At 35.9% G+C, this 19,028-nt stretch overlaps 2 protein-coding genes across 2 annotated transcripts; both read right to left on the reverse strand.

Annotated features, from left to right (window-relative positions):
- Nucleotides 1-7,746: 7,746 nt before the first annotated feature.
- On the reverse strand, nt 7,747-8,802 carry LOC139198151 (uncharacterized). Its single transcript, XM_070826418.1, has one exon. It carries the CDS (start codon nt 8,800-8,802, stop codon nt 7,747-7,749), a length of 1,056 nt encoding a protein of 351 aa, XP_070682519.1.
- A 2,160-nt stretch (nt 8,803-10,962) lies between these two features.
- Nucleotides 10,963-14,037, reverse strand: LOC103441818 (patellin-3-like). Its single transcript, XM_008380528.4, has 4 exons — nt 12,477-14,037; nt 11,969-12,093; nt 11,735-11,885; nt 10,963-11,649 (listed from the first exon to the last, which is right to left on the reverse strand). The coding sequence occupies exons 1-4, from the start codon at nt 13,788-13,790 to the stop codon at nt 11,392-11,394; spliced, it is 1,848 nt and encodes a 615-aa protein (XP_008378750.3). The 5' UTR covers nt 13,791-14,037; the 3' UTR covers nt 10,963-11,391.
- Between the last annotated feature and the right edge of the window lie 4,991 nt (nt 14,038-19,028).

Consider the following 19,028-nt stretch of genomic DNA (forward strand, 5'->3'; position numbering starts at 1 on the left):
ATAAGAATACAAATCTAATGGCCTGGAACTTGTGTCAAAAATGTGGTGCCATTGATCTACACCCCTATATAATACTATTATATTATATATTATACATATTATTCTGGTAGGATAGGACAAATACAAATCGAGGACCCCAATTACCATATCAAAGACCAAACTTATGGTTATTGGGGGTGTTTTGGCCGAAGATCTTCTAATGTCAAAGTTAGAATTTGAAGGAAAAGTGTTTAGAGAAATTTTGAGAATTTTGTGGATGGTTTTTTTGGGTGTGATTCATAATTTGTTAGCTAATTAATGAATTAATTGAGTAATAAATCAATTAATTAGCTAATTAATATAATTTGAAATGAATGATTTGGGAGTTACCTTATGGAGAAGATTTGATGAGGATGGATGAAATATGTTTTGAATAATTACCTGTTTTGAGCACTTTTGACCTTGATTGAGTCATGATTGTCCATTGCTCGCGTGTAGAAGTTTCGGTATTCCTCGAGGGTAATTTTGTCCTTTTTACCCTAGAATCCACGGGTCGGCTCCATATTTTTCTCGATTATTTTTTGCTCCATAGATACGATTTTTATCACCTGTAAAAGTAGGAATAAAAACATTTAAAAATACTTACAAGAGAACACAGTAGTTGTAGTTTAAACGACTCAAGCAAAGTAGTTCTCCACAGAAATTGAATGAATAATTTGTGTCAAAATCAAATCTTCAGGTTGATATTGAGCTCTTCACAACATAAGTTGGTCGGCTCGTAATAAAATTTCGCAACCTTAGACACATTTTAATGAGAGAGCATAAAAAAAAAAAAAAAAAAAAGACAAGCACTAACACAAATTTGAAACATGATACTTATGGTCACATAAACATCAGTTTCTCTTATCACACTTGTAGTTTCAAGAAAAAAAGATGATGAGAAGACATAATATCAATGTGTTAAAAAAAACATTCAAATTGAAGAAACTAAATTTAAACTTAGAAGAAGAAAAACGTAAACATAATTCCTTAAAAAGCAAAATTTCTAACAGAATATAACAGTTCAAACGGATTTCTTGAGTAGTATTTACTAAAAGGTGTCGAGAGAAAATTTACTAGTTGCTTTTGAGCTTTACAAACCCCAACTATATCTATAGCTAGCAACTGATGACAAAAAGAAGAAACTTGATTAAAACATATTAGGCTCAAACTACGTGAAAAATTAAACGAGTCAAATTATCAGCAACAAAATAATTAACCTTAAAAGCCAATATTTTGAGAAGTTATAAGGAACCTATATGTGACGGCCCTTCAAACACCAATATCATATGCCACGTAATATAGTAGGCGGAGTACCTAGTAATTGATGATAAGTTTAAAAAGCAATAATGAATGATACATGCTTAATTAATTAATTAATTAAGGTGGTGGAGAAAATGATTACAAACCAAACATGGTGAGGGTCCCAGCCCCAGGGAAGGAATCAAACATCTATGGATTAAGCTGAAGATCATCACCCCGAGAGATGTCAAATATACAATATAGACATATAACATTAATAAATAACGTATCATTTATTCTAATCGAGATATCAAAACTAACATAGTAAAGAAAGTTAAACTAACATGGACAAAGAGATGTCAAATTTGAAGCTGCCTTCAAATATGGTTTTAGCTATTTTCAAAGACATTCCACTTGCCTTCACTTAAATCCTAGCATATTTATATATAAAATAAAATAAAATAATAAAAAAACCAACTCCCCAACTTTTATTCTTTTTGCTTTAAAAAAACATAAATAAAATAATAAATTTTAGCATATCGTTTGAAAAAAAATATTGACAATAAATTAAATTATCAAATCAACCATCAAATTGAAATTTGATGCTCTGAATTTGAAACTCATTTGGTGATCCTCTAAAGACCTTGGCTTTGCTTTCGTGCAAAAGTGATTGATTACTGCCTAAATTACTACCGACTCTCACCCTCTCACAATTTTTTCTTTTTTAAGTAAACTAAAATTTATAAAGTAAACAAAAATTTATAAACAAGCAAGTCGTAAATTATCTTGGTAATTAGGATTTTTTTTTTTGGGGTGTTTAAACCGTTCTTCTCTTCACTTAGTGTAAATTAATGATATCACTTGATATCCTGTGTACTAAAAAGAGAAAGTTCATAAACCAATGACGGAAAGTTATCATAAATGTTAACAACATTTGCAAGCCTTGTTCCCATGCATACACCATGTATGAATGGAGAGCTAAGTGCAATCGTTGGGGTCATTTAATACTACAGTCTAATAATATTTTTCTTCACTTGTAAGTAAAAGATTTTAAGTTCGATTCTCGCGCAAAGACGAAGTTAAACTATATTATTATGAAAAGCCCATTGTAAATCTTAACATATTCTTTCATCCCTTAATGTAAATATTATCGTTTGTAAAATAAAAAAAATGCAATTGCTGGTCCTCCTCCTAGTGCCTCGATCTACCTACCTTTTTCCTTTCCCTTTCTTTATCAATGGTATCTAATCTGCCGCTACAATATGTTTATAGGGTCAAAATTGGAGGACTCGTGTCCTTTTTACACATCTTTTGACATATTTTTTTATAGTTCTCATTTTGTAGGTTTTTTTTTTTTTTTGTAAGAATTTGAATTGTTATATTTAAATTTGTCATTCATAGATTATCTTTGCAAAAATTTATACAAATTCACAATTATTAAGACATCATTTATAGTGAAAAAAAAAAGAGTAAACGAATACGATTCTACAACGAAACGCTAAAAAATTGATTACCATTTATTAAATGATCATATGATTTCAATTTTTGGTAACTTTTAGTAGAAAAAACTTTTGAAGAAAACTTAAAATTAGAGAATTGTTATTGACACACTAAAACTCTCATTTTGCACTTCAAACTTTCTGTAATTAAAAAAAATACACTTATCAAGAGTATATAGTATTTTTTTAAAGTACTAATTGCAGTTTTCTAAAAATAAATAGTTAAAATTTTAAAATATATTATGAAGTGTACCTTAAAAAATATATTAAATTGTGTCAGAAAAAATGTGTGTGTGACCTATATATGCGCGCGCAATTTTCGCATTAGTAATAAAGGAGCGTGACATTAGTATACAATTGTTGACGAACAAAATGGTCCAATTCACTCCTTCGTCTAATTCGATTTGTTTGGTACCAAGATGTTTTTATTTACCTCGAAAACGCTGCCCAATAGATCAACAAAGTGGTCCCAACTCCTATTTAATTTTTGTTTTGTTTTGTAGTAGAATGGTTAAATAACGATGATTGGTTTTTTGTTATTGACCGAGCTGTTATTAGTATTTTAAAATAGTTATCAAAGCAAAACATTGTAAAATAAAGCCTCTAAATTTATGTTCATTGGTCTCAAAATATCAAAAAATCGTATAAAATACATTATATATGTCGTATGCGGGAAGGGAGTTTGGGAATGAAAAACATGTTGTCTTTTCCATGTCTAATAAGTTCAGGTTCGGAAAATGATTTTGATGTTATAAATAGGCAAAATTTATAGAGAGATAACCTTTACTCGGTGAAGGAACGAAGCAGTTGCAGAGTAATATACCGACACAAGCTGTTGCAGAGGAAGTAATGTATATTATTGCTATTAGATATATTTCTCTTTTCTTTCTTCTTCTCATTCACTAATCTTTGCACAATTGAAGTGCTCTATTTATAGAGCTACTTCTATAGAAAATTACAAAACATTACTATTTAGCTTATGAGTATATAGTATACACATGTGATACTTCACTATACACATTACTATACACATGTGGGCAAACATACCCATTATTTACAACACTCCCCCTTGGATGCCCACATATCAACATCAGTTGCCTCATTAAAACCTTGCTTGGAAAAACCCTGTGGGAAAAAACCATAGCGAAGGAAAAAGAGTACAACTTTACCCGGATGGTGTTGAGCATGCTTAGGTTGCCTCGTTAAAACCTTGATAGGAAAAACCCAGTGGGAAAAATCCTAAGCGAAGGAAAAAGAGTACAACATGCATGTATCATGGATGCTCCCCCTGAATTGTATCTCCCTCTGATTCCGCATTCTTCAAATCTGTAAGCCGACGTAATCCGATTCCCTGTACCAACTTCTGAAATGTGCACTTTGGTAGAGATTTGGTGAACAAGTCTGCTAAATTTTCATTAGAACGGATTTGTCTGACTTCAATAACTTTAGCCTTCTGAAGCTCATGTGCGCTGAAAAATCTTGGAGATATGTGTTTAATCTTATCACCTTTGATAAATCCTTCCTTCATCTGAGCGACACAGGCTGCATTATCTTCATGGATGACAGTTGGAGTGTCTGTCTTTGAAGGTAGACCACATGAATTCCGGATGTGATGGATCATTAATCTTAACCAAGAACATTCACGACTTGCTTCATGTAAAGCAATTATTTCCGAATGATTGGAAGATGTTGCAACTAGCGTTTGCTTTGTTGATCGCCATGAAATTGCAGTATCTCCATTAGTGAACACATATCCATTTTGTGAGCGGGCTTTATGCGGATCGGAGAGAAAACCAGCATCTGCGTATCCAACAAGGATTTGTTCATTTGTGGGCTTGTCTGAGTAGAAGAGACCCATATCTGTTGTCCCACGAAGGTATCGTAGAACATCTTTGACTCCTTTCCAATGACGAATTGTTGGAGCAGAGCTATACCTGGCTAACAAGTTAACTGAAAAAGCTATATCTGGTCTAGTACATTGTGCTAAATACAATAAAGCACCTATTGCGCTCAAATATGGTACTTCTGGACCAAGGACCAGTTCATCATCTTCTTTTGGACGAAATGGATCTTTCTTAATGTCCAAAGAACGAACGACCATTGGGGTGCTAAGTGGATAAGCCTTGTCCATGCCAAATCGCTTCAGTATTTTTTCAATGTAAGCTGATTGATGGACCAAAATTCCACTAACACAATGCTCGATCTGCAGGCCTAGACAATATTTGGTTTTCCCAAGGTCTTTCATTTCAAATTCGCTTTTCAGATATTCAGCAGTTTTGTTGAGCTCTTCAGGGGTTCCAACTAGGTTCATATCATCGACATATACTGCCACTATAGCAAATCCAGTATTTGATTTCTTAATGAACACACAAGGGCAGATGACATTGTTGGCATATCCTTCTTTAATCAAATACTCACTGAGACGATTATACCACATTCGCCCAGATTGTTTTAGCCCATATAGTGATCGCCTTAATTTGATTGAGAACATACCCCGTGGTTTGTTAGTTGCTTCAGGCAACTTAAGTCCTTCTGGGACTTTCATATATATGTCAGTATCTAATTCTCCATATAGATACGCGGTGATGACATCCATAAGTCGCATGTCAAGTTTTTCTGAAATCACCAAACTTATTAAATAACGGAACGTAATTGTGTCCATTACAGGAGAGTATGTCTCTTCATAATCAACTCCAGGTCTTTGTGAAAAACCTTGTGCAACGAGTCGTGCTTTATATCTTGCAATCTCGTTTTTCTCGTTGCGTTTCCTTGTGAACACCCATTTGTAACCTACGGGGTTTACATCAGTTGGGGTTTGGACTACTGGTCCAAAAACACTTCGCCTTTCCAAGGAATTTAATTCTGCTTGGATTGCATCTTTCCACTTAGGCCAATCTTGTCTCTGTTTGCATTCATCAACAGAGCGGGGCTCAATATCATCACTTAATATAATTTCAGTGGCTATTGCAAATGCAAACATGTCATCGATGATTATTTCATTTCGATCCCACAATTCATTAGTACATGCATAATTTATGGATATTTCTTTGCTTTCATGTACTTCTGTCTCTTCAGGGACATGTGTCTCATCAAGGACATTTTCTTTTTCTGGAAGTACAGAGTCACGAATTGTGGATTTATCATTCAATTCCTTTTCTTGAATGATATCATTTGGGTTCAATTGGGCCCTCATCTTTCTCTTTCGAGGGGCTGAATCTTTTGAACCTGGGGGTCTACCACGCTTCAGGCGTGCACTGGATGAATCATTCGCTGCCACTTTATTTTGTCCAACGGGGACATCAATTCTTGCAGGTGCGTTTGCAGCCGGTATATATGACTGTGTCACTTTCGAAGCATCATTAAATGCATCTGGCATTTGATTAGCAATACCTTGAAGATGAACGATCCTTTTCACTTCATTTTCACATTGAGTGCTTCTTGGATCAAAATGAGATAAGGTGGGAACAACCCATGTTAGCTCTTGTCGTTCTTCTGGAACGGTCTTTTCTCCCCCTAACGACGGGAAAACTATCTCATCAAAATGACAATCAGCAAAACGAGCTGTAAACACATCACCAGTCAAAGGTTCCAAATATCTAATGATAGATGGTGAATCAAAACCCACATAAATTCCCAATCTGCGCTGAGGTCCCATTTTAGTTCGTTGTGGTGGTGCAATAGGCACATAAACAGCACAACCAAAAACTCGTAAATGTGAAATATTTGGCTGATGTCCAAACACGAGTTGTATTGATGAGTATTGGTGGTTGGCTATGGGTCTCAATCTAACCAATGATGCAGCATGTAATATGGCATGTCCCCATGTAGAAACTGGCAATTTTGTTTTCATGAGCAGAGTGCGGGCTATTAATTGAAGCCGCTTGATAAATGCCTCTGCTAAACCATTTTGAGTATGGACATGAGGAACAGGGTGTTCAACATTAATGCCGAGTGCCATACAGTAATCATCAAAGGTTTGAGATGTAAATTCACCAGCGTTATCAAGTCGAATGGACTTAATGGGATGATCTGGGAACTGTGCTCGCAACTTAATTATCTGAGCAAGAAGTCTCGCAAAAGCTACATTTCGAGTAGACAATAGGCAAACATGTGACCATCGGGTAGATGCATCAACCAAAACCATAAAATATCGAAATGGTCCACAAGTTGGTTGAATAGGTCCACAAATATCCCCTTGAATTCTTTGCAAAAATGATGGGGATTCATCATCAACCTTTAGTTGTGATGGTCTAATTACCAACTTCCCTTGGGAACAAGCCTTGCAAGGATTATCATTCGAGACATTAATGTGTTTGCTCAGTAATGGATGTCCATTAGAGTTGGTAATGATTCTACGCATCATGGTAGATCCTGGATGACCTAGACGGTCATGCCAAAGCATATAAACCTTTGAATCAATGAACTTCTGGTTCATGACAGTATATGCCTCAACTGTCTTTATGTATGTACAATACAATCCACTCGATAAACCATGCAACTTCTCCAATATACGCTTCTGGGTATCATTGGAGGTAATGCATAAATATTCCACATTTTCTACACTTTTCGTTTCAAGGTGGTATCCATTTAAACGTATGTCTTTAAAACTCAACAAATTTCGAATGGACTGAGTAGCATATAATGCATTCTTTATAGACAATATTGTTCCATTTGGTAACATAATCTGGGCTTTTCCTGAGCCTTCAATTACATCTGATGGTCCTGATATTGTTGTTACCTTTACTTTTGCAAGTACCAAATTCGAGAAATACTTTCGGTCTCGAAGTATTGAATGCGTGGTTGCGCTATCTGCAAGACAAAAGTCTCCGCCATTGATCTTGTTTTGAGAACAACCATAATTTTTATCCATGATCTCTGAGTAAAGGAAAAGCAGTTTATTCATACTGGAATACTACTTTTATTGAATTGAAAATGCGAGCATTAAACCACAGGTACAAATAACATGAGTACATTAAACATAAATAATTCAATCGGACCCATAAACTTCATTCCCTCTTTCATTAATAAAGTCTGTAGCATCCAGGTGGGTTGTGTTTAACTGTCCTGATAAATTGGTCACTGGATCAGGGGTTTCCATTGGTTTAGCCTGGTCAAGGAAATTGATCTCGACACCCTTTTCCTTGAAGGAGGCTTGATATAGTTCCACCAGATGCTTTGGGGTGCGACAAGTACGCGCCCAATGTCCGTTGCCACCACACCTATGGCAACCTCCTTCATGACTTCTAGGAGTGTTCACATGAGCTTTTCCTTTCTGGCGATTGGTATTTTTAAAGCTCGGGCCTGGATTATACCTTGGAACCTGGTTGTGAAACTGGACACCATGGTTCTTGCTTTTCCCTTTCCACCGACCTTGCTTGTGGCCACGTCCTCGTTTGTAATTATTGCCACGAGAGGATATGGTATTCCTTTCAAGGGAAGCAACATTCACTTCTGGGAACGGTGTTGATCCAGTAGGTCGGGAATTATGGTTTTTCATGAGAAGCTCATTATTCTGTTCAGCTACCAGGAGCACAGATATCAGCTGGTTGTATTCAGTGAAGCCTCGCGCTCTATACTGTTGTTGCAGTACCATGTTAGAGGCGTGGAATGTGCTGAAAGTCTTTTCCAATAACATCTCCTCAGTGATAGTATCCCCACAGAGTTTCATCTGAGAGGTAATTCTGAACAACGCCGAATTGTACTCAGCCACTGATTTGAAATCCTGGATCCTCAGGTGTGTCCAGTCATAGCGAGCTTTTGGAAGAATCACCGTTGTCTGGTGATTGTATCTGCTTTTCAAGGCATTCCAAAGGGCTAACGGATCTTCAACCGTTAAGTACTCGCTCTTTAGTGCCTCATCAAGATGACGACGAATAAAAATCATGGCCTTTGCCCGATCTTGAGAGGATGAGCTGCTTTCTTCCTTGATGGTATCTCCAAGATTTGCTGCTTCCAGATGGATCTTGGTATCCAATACCCATGTAAGGTAATTCTTTCCAGTAATGTCCAGGGCAGCAAAATCAAGTTTTGCCAAGTTTGCCATTTTCTTTTTCTGAAAGAAAAATGAGGTGTGTAAGAACTTGCAATAATATGTGTACTGGAGAAATATATTGTTAGAACTTCTGGTTCTTACAAATTTTTGATCTTCAGGCCAAAATGATAAGTACTCGAAACTTCAGGCTCGAGATTTACACAATTAATGAGAAGGGCAATTGTACCGCACCATTCTCATCGAAATAAGTATAGGATGGGTGATTATTCCGCACTACTTTAAACAACAGGAAAATTTAAATATGTAGAGCAAGGTGGACGATTATACCGCACCACCTAAAATTGCAATAAAATTAAATATGTAAAGCAGGGTGGGTGATTATTTCACACCACCTAAAATTGCGATAAAATTAAATAACGGGAAAATTTAAATATGCAGGATAGAGCGGGCGATTATACCGCTCCACTTAAAATTTGCAGTAAAATTAGATCTGCAGTCCAAGATAGGCGATAGAACCGCACAATCTTGGATTGCATAAATAATCAGTGGGTTAGTAGTCAATATCTACACCAAACAAGAAATCAAAGATATAAGTGACTGTTAGTTGGAGAACTAGAAGTAAACATGGTGCAAACAGTTCTTCGCGAGGGTATACCCAGCAATTGAGAGAGAGGAAGAAGAAGAACAGTAAAAACCTTAGAGGAAACATTTTTTTTTTTCGGTGAAGGGAAATGAGAAAATGATTAGAGAGTCGTGCTGATAACGTGTTATAAATAGGCAAAATTTATAGAGAGATAACCTTTACTCGGTGAAGGAACGAAGCAGTTGCAGAGTAATATACCGACACAAGCTGTTGCAGAGGAAGTAATGTATATTATTGCTATTAGATATATTTCTCTTTTCTTTCTTCTTCTCATTCACTAATCTTTGCACAATTGAAGTGCTCTATTTATAGAGCTACTTCTATAGAAAATTACAAAACATTACTATTTAGCTTATGAGTATATAGTATACACATGTGATACTTCACTATACACATTACTATACACATGTGGGCAAACATACCCATTATTTACAACATTTGAGTATTTTTTGGTCTCTAGGGGGAAACCAAAAAATACTATCGATTACTATCTTTTTATGACAAATATGGTCTCATTGATAATTTAAAATGACCATTATATCCTTCAAAAATGGTATTTCCTATTGTTGCCTAACATAAGAAAGTAATTTTGCATTTTCTTCTGAAGAAAAAAAACATGAGAAATCATTCCCATAAATTCCTTTTTGCGCACCAAACGCAACCTTAATCCTTTCTCATTTCTTTCATCCAATTTACTCATGGGAGGAGAAAAGGTTTGCTGCCAAGTTTAGCATAAGTAATGATGCATTTGCACGCACTGATGAGATTTTTATATGGATATGGGGGATTCTGTGATAATGACCGTTCATCATAAATCATGCGTTCAATTTTCCTTAGGTATTATTTATATTTAATTTTAAATTTTAAATTTCAAATGATTTCTGACCACACGATATTCGATGAACGATCATTATCACGGGGATTTTCCAGATCTCCAAGAAAATGATCCAACGAGGATCCTTTTAATTCCCTTAAAACACGAATCACAAAGTCGAAAAAGTTGGATAAGGGTTTAGGGACGGTCATTATCACGGGATTTCCCAAATCTCCAAGAAAATGATCCAACGAGAATCCTTTTAATTCCCTTAAAACACGAATCACAAAGTCGAAAAAGTTGGATTTCAAATAAGATGAACGATTATTATCACAGAATTTTCCAGATCTCCAAAAAAATGATCCAACGAGGATCCTTTTAATTCCCTTAAAACACGAATCACAAAGTCGAAAAGGTTGGATTTCAAATAAATTGAAGAGTATAAATTATTATTAAAATTGGCACACATACTCTCTCTCTCTATGCAAAAAAAACCCCTAAACCCTTAATCCAACCATCATATGATTATAGATTTAAATAATTTTTGATAAACATGATCTCTAAGAAAATATATAAAGTCAATCAGTTCGAATCGGTGAAAACATTATAAATAAACATGATCTTTAAAAAAATATCTAAAATCTTGAATCGTTGAAAACATTATAAAGTGAGCTTCACAAATATACAGGCGACAGTGGCAAGGACCAGCACTGAACAGATAAAAAATAAAGAGAAGGGAGGGGAGGGGACCAAATTTACACAGAATCTATAATTTTACAGCCACATCACAGCAGACATAACCATGTACTGTCAAATGTTTCCCCCATCACAGCAGACAGCACATCAAAGATTCATCATCCATCATCTTCCACTAATGTTTACAATCCAAAAACTAAAATTACCACAAACCCCATTCACTAAAACAAATATGAATAAAAATTAAACATATAAATACCTTCAGGCACATACAATGCAAGAACAAAAACAAATATCAACCAGAAGAAGGAAGAAAAAAAAATAAATGAACCCTGTATTTAAACATCCGACGAGTCGTTTATTCTGCTGCAGATGAATGTGTTTCTATTTGTTGATTGGAAATGTTGAGAGCGAAGCAGCGAGACACCGGTGAAACGGAGAGAGAGCATGAATTAAGGCATAGAGTTGAATGTGTTTGCTCGCTGAATCAGATTTCGGAGGGCTTGGTCTTGGACCTGTAGAGGAGCTTCTTCTTCTTGGAGCTTTGGTTATCGATGGTGAGCACAACCTTGCCCGCCTCGCCAATCTTGTAGGTGTTTGAGATCACCGGCTCATCCGCTGCTCCAACCTTCCTTGTCTTCTGCAAGATTATGGTGTAGCTGTCCTCTGCGCTTGGCACGAATTCAGCTCCATAGCTCACTTCCCACCCTACCACTCTCACTTCCCACACCAAGACCTCCCCACACTGCACGAATACACAAACTTTTACAATTAATACAAACAAATTTACATACAATTACAAACAGTAATTACTAATTAGGACAACATACCTCAGACACAGGGATTTCAACGGTGTGCTTGGACGCTGGCTTGACGGTAACCTCAGTGACAGGGTCCGATGTGGTGAATTCGTGCTCACCTTCAACACCTTCCTTGCTTAGCCCACCATACTTGACTGGCACATGCTCTGGGCCTATATATCTGCGTAATCATGTTTTCTCTAATTTAGAAATATTAATTACTAATTAGAGACAAATGAACTGAAAAGGAATGAATTAATTTACTTGAAAAGGGTTTCAGCAGACTTGGAAGGACCAGCAAATACAAACTTGCTCTTGGTCCTCTGGGTCAGGAAGGGGCTGATCATCCTATTAAAAGCAAGATACCACCATGGCACATTGATAAACACCTTCACAAAATTCGAGTTCAATTCACTTAATCATTAATCACATAAAATATGAAAAATAAATGAACATGTTTTTTAGTGTTTTAAACTTTTAATCTCAACCCTGATATCAAATCCGATTAACCAGATTAACCAGGTGAACAAGAGAGTGAGTACATGTATATAGATGAAACAAATGAATTACTCCGTCACCAGGTGACCAAAGAATGCATGTGTCACTCAATTTTGGATTTGATATAAAATATGAAAAATAAATAAACATGCTTTTAGTGTTTTACACTATGAATCTGAACTCCTGCTGTCAAATCTGATCGACCAGGTGAAGAAGACGAGACAATGAATATAGATGAAACAAATGAATTACTACAAGTAAATAAGTAAAGTACCTGTTTGGCTACAAACTCAGGGTAGTTATCCTGAAGCAGCTGAAGGGCCTGGTTGGTGACCTGGTTGTGCTCCCTGTTGAAAAACCCAGGAAAGTTCTTGAGATCATTGACCTGAACGATGGTCGAAATCCCGGTCGGATTGAAGTCGAACTTTCTGATGCTCTTCTCCAAGAACTGGATCCTCCACTTGATGAACTTGGAACGCTTCTCTTCGTCCGTAAAAGTATTCTGGTACAACTCCTTGTTCTGGAACTCCCCGAACACGTTGTAGCACACAGGATGGCCTTCCTTGTCGACCCCATGAGTGAACACCACCTTGTCCCAGTGGCTTCCCAGATCTTCCTCCAGCAGCCCTTCGATGCCCCACTCCTTCCTCCACCGCACGGTGTTCTTGATCATGGAGAACGCCTCCTTCACCTTGAAATCCCTCGCCCTCAGGAACTTCAACAGAACCACGTCGCTCCTTTCGTCTCCCAGAAGCGGAATTCCCCATATGTCCACCTCCTCCGGTGCTACAGGTGGCTCAGCTGGGGCCTCAGCTTCTGCTTTGGTCTCCTCCGCAGCTGCAGCAGCGGGAGCGGCCTCTGTAGCAGCCACCTCGGTCTCTTTAGCTGGGGCTGCCTCCGCCTCCGGAGCAGGAGCAGGGACTACTGCGACGATCGTCTCTTCAATCGCCTCCACAGTCTTGGCGCCGTCATCATCAACAGTCTCTGTAATTTTCTCCACCACAGTCTCCGTCACAACCACCGGCTCTTCCTCTACTTCTGGTTTTTTTTCCTCTTTGGGTTCTTCTACTGCTTCTGCTTTTGCTTGTTCTTTGGCTTCAGTAACGGACGCGGAGGCTTCTTCCGTTTTGGGTTCTTCTTCAGCTTTGGGTGGTACTTCTTCAGTTTTCCCCTCCTCCTTTTTCTCCTCAGCCGCCGCCGCCACAGGCTTCTCCTCCTCCATGGTGGGCGGCGGGGCAGTGAACTCGTGCTTGTTAAGAGCCTCCTTTATGAATTGTTTCAGCTCGTCAAGAGCCTTCTTCTGCGGCTCAGGAAGCTCCCCGACAACGTAGCTCTCCTCCTTGAAGGAAACCGACTGAGCGATGACTTTCTTATCCTCGTCAGCCTTGGGGGCAGCTTTGTCCTCCACCTCCTCAGTCGTCGTCACGGCCGGCTTCTCTGCCTCGGCCTCCGGCTCTGGAACCGGAACCGCTTCTTTCTCGGTCACAGCCTTGTCCGCAGGCGGGGCATCAGCCACCACGACAACTTCCTCGCTGGGTGGTGGTTCTGGCGCAGCTGCAGCCTCAGGCTTCTGGTGTTCCTCAGCCATATCAAATAACTAATTATCTAGAGAGAGAGAGAGAGAGAGAGAGAGAGAGAGAGAAAGAGAGAGAGAGTTTGAGAGAGGAGAGATATGGGAGGGGGATTAAGAAGGGGGAGGGGGAAGCGGAAGTTGAGGGTGTTGAGGGGGGAAGAGGAGAGAGTGGGGAGAGGGGTTGGATGGATGGTTGTTGATGTTGGTGGTGTTGTCTATGGGAAGAACCAGTCTGTCAGACCGGTTCGCCAGCTAGTACACCACTTTGTTCTGTGGGGCCCACCCCTCTCCTTGTAAGTTTTCTATCTGTTGTTTCCTAAGATATCCAGTCCAATGTACTTTGCCCCAAATTTGTCTAATTGTCGATCTTTCTTCTTCTCATATATCACTGTCAACCCTGACCACTTGTTCATTTTTATACTTTTCTCTTCTCATTAAAGTTATTTTATTTGGTGTAATAAGTTCAAATTTATTAAATTATTACGGGCTGATTCAATAGATGAGAGAACGAATTTTAAATCTGTATTTAATACAACATGTTTTGATGTTGATTTTTAACATTAGTGAATCATACAATGGTGGTTAGAAAAAAACTTAAATGCTTTTGTAAGTTTTATTGGTTTTCGAAACAGTGAATTGACACAACGAAGCTACTAAGTGAGTCTCTTTTTTAAGCAAAAACAAATAAAAGAAAAGTTGGGAAATTCTATTGCACTTTATGTTATATCTCCAAAGGACAATCATCTAAGATTATTAAGAATCGGTTGTGACACAGTTTAGTGATATTTATTTTTGTATTTAAAAATAAAAAAGTACTACATCCGACTTTTATGAGCATTAATAATTTTGAAAACTTTAATCTTGGTTAGATCATTATGTTTTTAGGCTATGTCTACCTCCCTGTTGTATTTAAAAATTTCAATAAAAATAATCGTGATAAAAAAAATGATTTAAAATAAAATAAATTTCCATTATTTATGCTTTAAATCCAATAGGACCTGAGGTCGATGGCACTGCAATTTGTTCAATATATATGAATTATTATTTGATTCTTTTTAGAGGTCACCTTACTCACCAATATAAATAGATAAATATTTTCTTTGTAAATTTATTATTATTATTATGAAGATGGAGAGTTCAGAACTATTACAATAATTTAGTAAAGCAAAGAATTTTAAATCGAGGACGCATGAGTATAAGTAAATAAATATTAAATGTGTGCATACATATTATTTAAAAAAAATATAACATAATCTTTTAAGCGATAGAACATTCTAATTTCTACCATCACACCAAAGACTTCAACCCTTCCCCTTCCATTTAGTTGAACAAAAGTGAAAGAATTTTGGAAAAAAAAAAAACAAAAGTGAAAGAAAAACTTTATCTTTCACTATCCTAAATGGACAAAGTTATCTTACGTTTAATCTATATAGGTTGCCGTTTCTTTTTCTTTTTCTTTTTCTTTTTGCTTACAATTTTTAGTAAAGAAAAGCTTTTATTTCAGTCATATGAGAAATTTTCGAGTTTGAACATTAGTTTGTCATTACGTTACATAGTATTACTAAATCACGTGCATAAAATTAGCATATTAGTACTCCACATAATAATATAATAGCCGTTTTTTCTCAAAATAAAAAGTTATGTACCACTATTTAATCATGGAGACGGAACTGTGACGCTACTTTTTTTAAACAACTTTTGACATATGTTTTTATGGGTCCCAGGTTGTAATTTTTTTTCCACGATGGAAACCGTTTATCTTTTAGGTCTTTCCCAAAAATCGTGTCTACAAAAATATATATGATTGTGAAGGGTTTAGGGTTTCTTTGTAGAACTGTATTCGTCAATTTCCTTTACTACAAATGAATGTCTAAATGTTTCGGATTTGTTTAATTTTTTGCAATGACGGTCTATGAATGATATTATAAACCATAAGACGATTTGTATCGTTAAAATACATTATGAACTGGATCCCACAAAAACATGTATAAAAAATTGCATAAAGAAAATGGTTTCATACAACTGCCCCCATTAATTATTACAAAAATGTGAGATTAAAGCTTATTGATTTTAAATTAAAAACATAACACCATGGATCCGTCCCCTTTAATCATTACAAAAATGTGAGATTAAAGCTGATTGATTTTAAATTAAAAACATGATAGGATTGTGAATTCTGATAAAAATGAACAAGCTAGGGCTGCTTTTTCTTTCCGTTTTAATTCTCTTTTGTTGGTGAATGCACATGCAATGCAAGGATGAAGCCCTTTAATCCTCAATTTGTGGAGAAAGTTGGTAGAGTCGCGATTAATTGATGCAAGGGCCCTTTTTTTATATATTTTAAAAAAAAATTTATCTTAAACATTAACCCAAATAAGAGAAATGTTAAGAGGGCTATCTCAAAACTGAGACTTTCATGAACTTTTTATCACCTTATGTTTTGATACAATATTTTATAATGTTAACACGAAAATTAACTTTAAACTGTAAGAAAATAGAAAAATCCATAAATAGTTTTACTTTTAAGAGAATTCACTTATCATTTCTCTCCAAATAAAGAGATAAGATGATTGGAGGTATGGTTGTCACGAAATGATTCATTTGTCAATTCATCTCCTCCCACAATTTTCTTTCTCTTTCCCTTGAAAATTTTAATGATTTCACAAATTAAATAGTTCCCAAAAGCCGTCGGATTTTTGAAAACAATGGGCCGCGCACACAACCCACACAAAAAGTCCCATGAAATGAAATTTCAGAAGCCGCTAAGCACGTTTTATGAGATGTGTTATCAACATTTTCAAAACATCATTATACTCCTCTCTTACCTGACAATGACTTACATAAAACGAGTTTACTATAATTGAGAGGTAGATTTGAATATCGTAGATAACGAGTCTGATGTTAGTTTATTTGTTACTTTTTAAGTTTGAATCTCGTGAATAATTATACAACAAAAATGATTTTTTTAACATCATTTGTATTATCTCTCTAATAAATATATGACTCACATATGTTGGTGGGCTCTGCTAGATAAATAGTACTAATAATGATACAAATAGATGATAAGTATTGCATTACTCATTATACATTATCAGGTGTAAGTTTTTTATTTATTTTTCACATATTATTACATTATTGAATTAAAGTGTCACGTATCGATAAATCTTTTTTCATTTGTATAATTAACAGATCTCATCTTCCTCTTTTTTAAATAAAGATACAATGTCAGGTGTAGGTTGCTCATCTCCTCTCCGGCCTCTCTAATTCCATGGTAAAAAACAAGAAACAGAAATATCCCTCTTCCTCCTCTTCAAAGATTTTATTCCCTACAGAATATGATAAGCATAGATGACAAAGCTGTCAAGAAAGATCAACACCTCGGAACCTTCAGACAAAGGCAACACCGTGGTCCTCTCAGTACACGTGTTATGTTGTTAGTAGGCATTGATATTCAACAGATCCTCTTGGGATACTTTTGGTAAGGATCTTATAGATATGTGAATCTTATCCGTTAATCGTAAATTGTACGATTAGTTTTTGTCAAATACTGTTTATGTTTAATTTTAAATAAAAATATTTAAAATAAGTTATGACCACACAATGTACGATGACCGAACAGAATTAACGGATCTCTGAAATTCTTACAAAGAGAATCGGATGAAAATCCGGATTCCGTTGATATAACAGAACAGGCTGTCATAGGATCAAGAACAATGTATTGTAAATTTTGTGTAGGTTTTTTTTAAAATTTTTAAATTTATTAGAAAATAATAAATATGGAAGGAAACCTTGAGAACATCGATCGAGCCGCCCGCAACGGATATACGTTGTGACGCCATCTGCCAGCGGCAGTGCCAGTCTTGTCATTTTGGGGGCGTGGCGGGACCCCCCCTGTCTATCAGTTTTGCTTCTAAAAGCAAGCGAAAGCTGTTGGCTGGTTGTTTTTTGCTGTCCCTTTCTTTGCTTTTGAATTTTAAAATCTTAACTTTTCTTTATTTCTGGTTTGTCAACAAAAGAATTTTAAATTTGTTTTTTAGGTTTAGCTTGTTTTTGGAAAGAAATTTTTAGTTATGACGAGAACACAAGTAATACATCACGTGTTTTAATATAAATGATGAATTTTTTTTATTTTTTAAATTATTAACTTTTTAGCACACATATTCCATCATTTATATAATGACAAGTGGTGTATCACCCCGTGTATTGGTCACATTGAAAAATCTCTCGTTTTTGGAAGATCAAATCTCCTGCACAAAAAATGAATGTGAATTCTCTGAGGCCTCAATCAATAATTGATACGTGTTAAGTTTTTGAAAACAAGCTAAGAAAATTTGTTTTTGTAAGCACGTGTCAGGTATTGATTGGGGGTCACAGAGAAGTCATATTCATTTTGTGTGTAAAAGATTTAATTTCTGATTTATGTATGGAGATTAACTTTACTTTGAGATGCTAAAACCTCTCACTACAAAAACAATTATTAGGGATTACAATACACGGGAATAAGTTGGTATCGAACGCGCTATTCACGTAATTCGAATATAAAATCTCTTATTAACAAGTGAATAAAAATATCATTAGATAACGGTGCAATCTATTTCTTGTTAACTTAGCTTCAATCACTTGGAACTTGGAATTAGGTCACCCAAACAAAACTAAAAGTGCAATTTAAGTACCTCAAATAGTTGATGGCTTAGGAATTACAGGGTGTGGGAGAATAAGTTGTTATCGAACGCGTTCTTCACGTAATTCAAATGTAAAATCTCGCTATCTCAACCACTTGGAATTTAGAATTAGGTCACCCAAACATAATTAAACTGCGAGTTATGTAACTCAGCTAAATAGTTGATGGCTTTGGGATTTTGACACTGTCTCCATTCTAGTCTTGATTGGGCTTCAATCATTAAATCCATGTGCCACTCTGCAAAAGATGATGTGGATTTAGTCCAAGTAAACCGCGTAAGGATTATTTATGCTCGTCACTCTTAAGAGATGATGATGTTTATTATTTTAATTATCATAATTAGATGAATTTAAATTTTGAGATCTGTGTAATAGATAGACATAAATCTTAAATTTAAACTTATCCAATAATAATAAGTAGGGTCGTGGTATTACCAATGAGCAGAAATAAGAGTGTCGAACTAATGATTTTACAAAATTCAAGTGTCGAACTAATCAATTTAAAAAAAAAATGGAGGGTCTCCATGAGTAAAACGTTGGGTCTATATGGTTAATATGAGGATTCGTAAAAAA

This window comes from Malus domestica, chromosome 08 (genome assembly GCF_042453785.1).
Source record: "Malus domestica chromosome 08, GDT2T_hap1".
In the NCBI taxonomy this organism is placed as follows: Eukaryota; Viridiplantae; Streptophyta; class Magnoliopsida; order Rosales; family Rosaceae; genus Malus; species Malus domestica.

Excerpts from the sequence above, each read along its gene's own strand:
- LOC103441818 (XM_008380528.4), bottom strand. The coding sequence starts at position 13,790 with ATGGCTGAGGAACACCAGAAGCCTGAGGCTGCAGCTGCGCCAGAACCA. Across the intron at positions 11,886-11,968 it reads TCTGCTGAAACCCTTTTCAA|ATATATAGGCCCAGAGCATG; the intron begins GTAAATTAATTC and ends ATGATTACGCAG. Across the intron at positions 11,650-11,734 it reads TTGAAATCCCTGTGTCTGAG|TGTGGGGAGGTCTTGGTGTG; the intron begins GTATGTTGTCCT and ends GTATTCGTGCAG.
- LOC139198151 (XM_070826418.1), bottom strand. The coding sequence starts at position 8,802 with ATGGCAAACTTGGCAAAACTTGATTTTGCTGCCCTGGACATTACTGGA.